The sequence below is a fragment of the Vicugna pacos genome, chromosome 4 (genome assembly GCF_048564905.1).
Source record: "Vicugna pacos chromosome 4, VicPac4, whole genome shotgun sequence".
NCBI classification, from domain to species: Eukaryota; Metazoa; Chordata; class Mammalia; order Artiodactyla; family Camelidae; genus Vicugna; species Vicugna pacos.
The window spans coordinates 9,693,722-9,702,328 of record NC_132990.1 but is presented as its reverse complement, the minus strand read 5'-3'; the positions used below and the strand labels follow the sequence as shown (position 1 = coordinate 9,702,328).

At 39.0% G+C, this 8,607-nt stretch overlaps 1 protein-coding gene across 1 annotated transcript in view; it reads right to left on the bottom strand.

Annotated features, from left to right (window-relative positions):
- Positions 1-2,044: 2,044 nt before the first annotated feature.
- The window catches only part of APTX (aprataxin), a 72,536-nt gene continuing 65,973 nt past the window's right edge, over positions 2,045-8,607 (bottom strand). Inside the window, exon 8 of the mRNA XM_072959261.1 lies at positions 2,045-2,251. Coding sequence (XP_072815362.1) covers positions 2,248-2,251 — 4 coding nt within the window. The 3' untranslated portion in view covers positions 2,045-2,247. The remainder of the gene's footprint in view (positions 2,252-8,607) is intronic.

Below are 8,607 nucleotides of genomic sequence, written 5' to 3'. Positions count from 1 at the left end.
TATTCTCTAGATTCATCCACTTTGCTGCAAATGGATTTCATTCTTTTTATGACTGAATAACGTTCCACTATTCACTCACATCTTTATCTGCTTGTCTGTTGATGGACACCTGGGCTGCTTCCATATCTTGGCTATTGTAAATAGTGCTGCTATGAACACTGGGGTATATGTATCTTTTCAAATTAACATTTTTGTCTTTTCCAGATATATTCCCAGGAGTGGAATTGCTGGATCATATGGTAGTTCTGTTATTAGCATTTTGAGGAAACTCCATACCATTTTTCATGGTGGCTGTAACCAATTTACATTCCCACTAACAGTCTGCTAGGGTTCCCTTTTCTCCACATCCTCACCAATATCTGTTATTTGTAGACTTTTTGATGATAACCATTCTGATAGATGTGAGTTTGTTTGGATCTGCATTTCTCTATTAGTGATGCTTAGCATCTTTTCATATGCCTGTATGAATTCATCTGTATGTCTTCTTTGGAAAAAAATGTCTACCTAGGTCTTCTGCTCACTGATTGTGTTGCTTGTTTTTTTGATATTGAGTTGTATGAACTGTTTATATAGTTTGGATACTAACCCCTTGTTGGTCATACCATTTGCAAATATGTTCTCCCATTCCATAGGTTGACTTTCGTTTTGTCAGTGGTTTCCTTTGTTGTGCAAAAGCTTCTAAGTTTAATTAGGTCCTATTGTTTGTTTTTGTTTTTCTTTTGCCTTAGGAGACAGATCCAAAAAAACATTGCTACAATTTACGTAAAAGAGTGCTCTGCCTATATTCTCTTCTAGGAGTATGGTTTCAAGTCTTAAATTTAGGTCTTTAATTCATTTTTAGTTTATTTTTATATATAGTATGAAGGAGTGTCCTAGTTTCATTTACTTGTAGTTGTCCAGTTTCCCCAGAACCACTATTGAAGATTAGCTTTTTTCCATAGTATATTCTTGCCTCCTTTGTCATAGATTAATTGACCATGTGTGTGTATGGGTTTATTTCTGGCCTCTCTATTCCATTCCATTGATCTATGTGTCAGTTTTTGTGCCAGAACCATGCTGTTTTGATTACTGTAGCTTTGTAGTATAGTATACAGTCCAGGAGGGTAATATCTCCAACTTTGTCCTTTTTTCTCAAGATTGCTCTGGCAATTCAGGGTCTTTTATGGTTCCATATAAATTTTAGAATTATTTGTTCTAGTTCTGTGAAAAATGCCATGAGTATTTTGACAGGGGTTGCATTAAATCTGTAGATTGCTTTGGGTAGTATGGCCATTATAATAATATTAATTCTTCCAATAAGAGCAGGAGATTTCTTTCTATCATCTTCAATTTCCTTCATCAATGTTTCACAGTTTTGAGAGTATAGGTAACCTCCTTGGTTAAGTTTATTTCTAGGTATTTTGTTGTTTTGGGCGCAATGGAAATGTTTATGCCAGTTACAAAATTCTGGTTTCTGAAGTATAGAAGTATCAAGATTTTTGTGGTTGAGATACATCATTTTCAATAACAAAATCATATAATGATAGAAACATTTATCAACATCCATTTTCACGATGTTCTCTCCATAGCAAGAGTTCTTTTGATAAGCAGATACTCTCTCTCATTGATAAAATGTCACCTTTGCCTTGAGGAAGAATAAACTTTTTTAAAAATAGCTACTAGCATCACAGAAAAGGTCAGTGCATTTGGAATACTTGTTGAAAAAGAAAAATATATAACATCTATAAGAAGGACCATTCTTTTGCCACAAGATGGCCAGAAACCCTCCTGTGATACAAAAGATTTTCATAGTCACTCTCTTTTTTAAAAAGTTTGGGATGATTCTACTACTCTTATTATTATTATATCTATGATGTTTTCTCAACTTAACCACATCCAATGACCCCCTGTGGCACTCTACACCCTTCTGACTTCAATTCTTTCCTACACTAGATTGAACACAAATACCAGTGGATGAATTTCACATGTGGAAATAACAGTCTAGTCTCACCCCAGAATAATTTTTTAGTCCAATCATAGTAACTGCCCCATTAGTGGTTACACATAGGTGTAAAATATTATTTTATTTAAGAATTCATTTCCCATGTGACCATAGTTGACAACTGCAAGTCCTGTGCCATGTGTTCACAGATGCCTCATAGCTTGGATGTCCAGCTTCACTGGGTCATGTTGCCAGTAGTAGACAGAGTGTGAGTGAATATTTGTCCATCGTCAGGATTCTAGGGGCCACCTATCCCACCTTTCCTCTCATCTAAGAGAAAAGAAGCTGTTTCATTAACAACAGATACAGGCAGGAAAGCATCCGTTATAATGACAAGAAAGTGCAGAGCAAAAAGCAAAAGAGAAAAAAAAAAAAAAAGATCACTGGTGGGATTACCTAAACCCTTTCTCCTGACCAGGGCTACTCTGCAGCAAATGCAGAGTAATCACCCTGAAGAGCTCTGAAAATGGGTTATTTCAGCTCCCTAGTCAGGATATAATGCAAGTGAATGGAATTCACCTTTTAAAAAAAATTCCTTTTCTGTGTCTTTTGTTCTCAAGGAATATCACAGTAATGAGCTGGATACCCAAAGTATAGTTATTATTTTTAAATGCTCAAATGGCTCGGCCTATATATGCCCTCAAAATACTTGAGTCACTGGAAGAAATTAAGAAAACGTGCTGGAGGGTTAGAAGGGATTTCCACAGGAATCATATTCTCACCTCAAATCAGAGACTCGAGGCCTGCTGTAACTACAAGCTTTGGCCCTTTTCTTACCATATATGAAATATTTGGGCTGTTTCTCACTACTATAAAGATTTGAGATTTAATTTCAAACTACTAAATAAAAGTGACATTCACCAAATTAAAAGTAAGCAAAATCTTCGTGGTATTCTTCATACAAATACCTTTCCATCTTAAAATTAACAAAGCTCCTCTGATTGCAAACGGAATTTAAACTAAAACCTACTGCTACACCCCTAGTGGGTGGGACTTTCCTTGACACCACTGAGTGAGTGGAGTCTCTGGTAGAGGTTATCAATCCTATATATATTTATTAGCAGGACTGTTTTCTGTTTCTTAGGGTGGGGTGCCCAGACATCTTTATTTCTCAGTCCTGTTTGAAGGTGAGAGTATTCAGTTCAACAGAGTTGTAATGAACTACTTTGTGAAAAGACTTGGTCTCAGTTTTGTGAGCACTTCAAATATGAAGAGGTCCCTACTTTCAAGAGCCTCCTTGAGGAAGAAGACATAAATTCATTTTTTAAAAGATGCCGGAAAGTCAATGATATAAGTTACTAAGTAACTTTTAATAAGGGCTCTGTTCCAAAATTCTGAATTATAAAATTACAACATTCACTTAGCAGAATAATCCAGGCTAAAAGAAAATCCACTTTTCTCCTTCAGTCGAAACTAAAGTTTCTATAGGTTGAAAATACAGAAGTAAAATACACAAGGAGGCAGAAAAGACAAATAGGGTAAGCATACTTAACTGCTAACTAGGCTTTTAACCCTCGAATAAACATGATCTATATGTTACCACTTTGAAGAGGTACAAAGTGAAGGAGGGGAGAGCCTAAGAGGGGCTGGGTTTTTAATGACAGGACCTCAAGGACAGCACTGAGGCTGAACCTTCAGCACTGACTGCCTGGTCCTGGATCAGTCAGATCCAGACACTGGACCCAAGATGAGTGACTTCTTGGTACCACGCTCATACCAAACGGACCAGACCAATTCCTAAGCCCAGAATCTAGCCAATCTTTCTTTCTTCATTCAAACCATGACTTACTCCAAAACAAACTTCAGGCCACTTAGAAATATGCAAGCATGTTACAAGAGCAAATAAATCCAAAATAAAAAGATGAGGCCAAAATCAAGTAAAATTAATAAAGCAAGAATGGCTTGGGGAGTAAAGTCAGCCCACAAAGCATAGCAGGAGGTCCTATGTTCTTTCGTGAGTAGCAACCTCGTAGCTGGAATACAGAGGCAAACATAGCACGTTACATGGTGCGCTGCCACCATTCTGGTATGAAGATACCAAAGAAGCCAATCAACAGTCAGAAGATTGTTCAGAACAAAGGAGATATAATGGATCGGGAAGAGACATGCCACCTAAACCCTAGGAAAACTTGATATCTTGTTGCCCGAGCAAGACCCATAGCACAGTGGGTTGCACAGCAACCCACGTGGTTGCTCAGTGTCCTACACGGTCTCCTGTGTCTCCTCCCTGGTCAGGACGGCAGAGCTACTTCTCTGTGCCCGCTTTCCTGTGCTCACACTCCCCTTCACTGACACATTAAGTGTCACCGAGGATACGAGGTGTCTAAGGACACTTCAACCAACTCCTTGTGTGAGTGTGAGACACACTCTGTCCAGTCCCATCTATTCATTTATCCTTGAATTTTATCAGACTGATCCTGCAAACATATTAGGCCAAATGCATTAGCTATAAACTAGATAGATGATTGCCCAAAAGCAGCAGTAGTGCTTCCAAGACATCGGGGATCTTGGCACAGGTTAAACTAAGAAGAGTGGCCCCAGATAAAATTCTCTCTAAGGGATCCTACTGCCAACAGCAGGACATACACAAAGCTTCTGCATAAAAATAAGCATATCTCTTCCCACAGTAATTCAGCCAATGGGAATGTGCTCTTAGGAAGAAATGCAAAACAGAAAAAAAAAAAGTACGTTCAAACATACCCGTTGTCAAAGATGTCCATGTTGTTTATAGTTCTTTATTTTTATAGAATTTGAAACAAGTGTCCAAGAATTGGGAAACTGGTAAGTAAACTACTGCATCAACTCAGTGCTATATTATATATCACTAAAATGATGTTAAAGAAAATGCTGCTGCACTGTAGACAAAGGCTCATAATACAATTTAAGTCTTTTTTAAGGAACATAGAAACTTGTGTGTGTGTGTGTGTGTGTGTGTGTGTATACATTCTGAGGTACTAGGTTTTAGAGATTTCAACATGAACTGGCAGGGGAGGTCACAGTTCAAACCATACAGCCCTGAACCCTGAACCCTGCTTTCTTGAAACTCTTCATCTAAAACATAAACTAACATGAATGAACAAAAAACAAATTGAGAAAGCACTGAGAACCCCTGACCTGCGCTGTTTTGGGGTGGAATTAGCACTGGTATTGTGTGTGACTTTTTGACTGTGTGCAGCTGCCATTTTACCCTTAAATATTCTGAATCATGTAATGAACCATGTCAGAAAGGAGTTCCTAGAGTCATGCTTTTCTGTTCCTAAATCCAGCCTCATGACATGGCACCATGAGCCCTCAGATCCTTCCTCCTGTGCCCTGAACTGATCTTGTAACTGACCCTGGATTCTCCCGGAGTAGATCTTACAAGCTGTTAAAGAAAGCATGATATAATCACTCCGTAAGCACTTCTAGACACCCACAGTGCACATAGTCCTCTTCTCCGCTAGGGGCTAGAGGAAACAAAGACAAGGCTACCCAGCGGATTTGGCCCTACCTTCAAATAGCCCTTAGGCTGCTCAGAAATAACAGCAGAAAGGAGGAAGCTACCCTCACGACACATACATTTAGATGTCCACTGAATTCACAGTTATCATAGGTGAGACAGAATGAAAAGGAAAACAGCCCAGACTGCTAATGAGTGGGAAGACTTGACAGCCTAGACATAAGCATGTCTCCAGAAGAGAGAAATTCCCATTAGGTCTCATGCTTTTCCCCTCCAGGGAACAAGTCACAGTATCTTTTCCCAAGTCTCATGGCCTCATCTTTTTATTTCGACTGCAACAGTTTTTCACTAGTAGAGAGCTATCATATATAAAGCAAGTATTTAAAATACGCATTTGAACAAAAGATATTTTGCCCACAAACTACTCATTTCCAAAAGCATCAAAAAAAGGTGTCTGAAACTGTCACTGTTAGGAGGATCCACATTATGAATCTTCTCAGGGCAAGTTTTCTTCCCCTCCTGCCAATCCAGTATCATGTCTCCCTTCCCATCCTCAAAAACATCAATTTTCAGAAAAAAATTGAAGTGTAAATCAAAGTACGCCTATAGCTTGTCATTTCACTGAGCAGAGTCACAAGCACTTGTTAAATGCTTCCTATGTGCCTAGCCATGTTCTAAGTGCTTGGAGGCACAAAAGAAGCACAAGGAATCTCTCTGGATCCATTTAAAACCCATTTTGGCACATTGAAAATGCCTCAAAGGTTCTGAAGGATAAAGAGGGACAGCATCTCTTCAGGAAACTTTTTTCCTCTGTGAACCTTTGAAGTGCATGTTAAATACTACAGAAGAGTATTTGAAACTTAGAGTCTTAAAGGGGAAAAAGCCAGACTGGCCTGAGGATTGAAAGATAGGTTGTAACAGCCACTATGAGGCATTCTTCAGGGAAAACAGTGCCTTTGGGTTTATGAGTTATTCCTTAGCAAGGCAGCATCTAGCTGGCTGACACTGTGGGTGTTTCAAGCAAAACTTTCATCCTGGCTGGAAGGCAAGAGCTCTAAAGCCAAGCAAGGGCTGCCATGTGTTCCTGGAGGGCAGTTCTAAATCACAAGGTCATGGAGAAACAGAGTGAGGAGAGCAGGCAGCACAGATAGAGGAGGTTTTGCTGTCTTGTCCACAGAAGGAAATGACAAATGTCAGAAGCAGAGCTGCTCAAGGCCTCATTAGGAGGTAGGAAGCCAAGAGGAGCACTCATTTTCAGAAGATAATCACAGGGATCATCTTCTCTACAATAATTTTGATTCAAAGGTCAGAGTGGTATAGCCTCAAGACTCTGACACAAAACAGAGTTAGTCTGAGACCCAAGAGCATTAAGTAGATAAGGTTTAAAGATAAGTGATTCATTGGCATAGGTTACAGGCATCCCCGGCTTTGCACAGTTCCAAGATGTACAAATTTTAGTTACCATAGTTTAAATAACACCAGTCATTCAATAAAACAATTCAAATTTCAGTTAACACCATATGTTAGCCTGAGTCATCACATAAGATATAAATTTTGTGCTAACCTTCAGTTCACCAACCACAATACAACAGATGGGCGTCATGATCAGTGACCACTCACATCTCTTCTGCCCAAGTCTGTTCGTGACTGGCCACTGTACATTTGCTATTCATTTCTTTCACAGACAGTAATGAGCACAGTTGTGTTGCCTCCTTTTTTTCCAGTGATAAACTCACGAAACATTTTACAACAAAGATTAAAGTGCAGCAAATATAAAGTGATAATGTTGGAAATGAAACTGGATGCAGTTAGAAGATCTGAAGAATGACAAAAGAAAAGCAAAAATAGGATGAGATCTAGGCTTTCATGAAGTTATGGTCTAAACTATGTTGACAAAATTCAATGAATACAAAAGACAAGGTAAAGTTGCTTCCACATATTTTAGCTTAAATTGTAGTAGGGACAGAAAGGCAATTATGGTTGAAATGGAGCATTTACTTCTACTTTGGACTAAAGACTGCAATTAAAAAAAAAATCCAAATCAGTTCCACTAGCATTCAGGCCAACACATTAAAGCTGGCTACCATGTTGAAAGAAAATGGCGATACAGGGAGACCAAAAAAGAACCTTTACTGCCAGTAAAGTCTGGTTTCACTGTTTCTGATATTGGCTTGAATTAATTAAGATTAAGCTATCTGATGAAGTGGGTACAAATAAGGATGCTGCTGTGAAATTTGAATCCAGATTGTAAGAATTAGTTAAAGCAGGTAGTTATGATGCTGACATGAAAGTGGCTGTGACAAAAGAATGAAGATGTCCCAGAGGAAGTGACACTGGCAAAAAAAGACAAAAACCCTCAGGTTAAGAGAACTCTCAGATATTTCACGACACTGAAAGTGCAAAGGAGAAAATGTTGAAAGATGATTCAAACTTAGAAAGGATTCTGACAATCTGCCAAGGCATAAAGTACTGATACATGCTACAACATGGATGAACCTTGACTATCACGTGAAGTGAAAGAAGCCAGTCATAGAAGACTTCATTTATATAATTCCATTAACATGAAATGTCCAGAGTAGGTAAATCTATACATACACAAAGTAGATTAATGTGTGCTTAGGGATGGGTGGGGGGAGGTGGAATTGGAGGGTGATAGCTATAAGGTATGGGGTTTAAGCCATCTGTTTAAAGTTATCAGAGAGTTGTCAAAATAACCAGGCTATAAAGGGCCAAAATTCCAAAGAACAGGGAAGCTCACTAAAGTGAGTCCAATATTCTGTTTACCTCTTTTTTCCTCAGGGAAATGTTTCTTAGGCTGGTAGGTGTTGTAAGGGGCCGGGATAGGAGGGCAGGAGGGAGGGTGAGAGTGGTGAGAAACCAGGCGGAGAATGGATGCTGGCAGCAAACATAGTCATAATCTCACAGACTCGGGGAGGGAAAATAAAAGGTGGGGCCTACAAAGACAGTCAGGACTTAAACAGTCAAGGCTCCTGAAGAGGGGAGGCTTAGGAGAGACATCCTGGCATTCAATGATTTTCTTTCAAGATTAATAAAACTGGCCATCCTTTTTAGCAAGATCAATCAAGAAAAAAAGAGGAAAAGTACAGATTACCAATAGTAGAAGTAAAAATGGAGGCCTCACTACAGAGCCTGCAAACATCAGAGACACCAATGGAATTTTAGAACA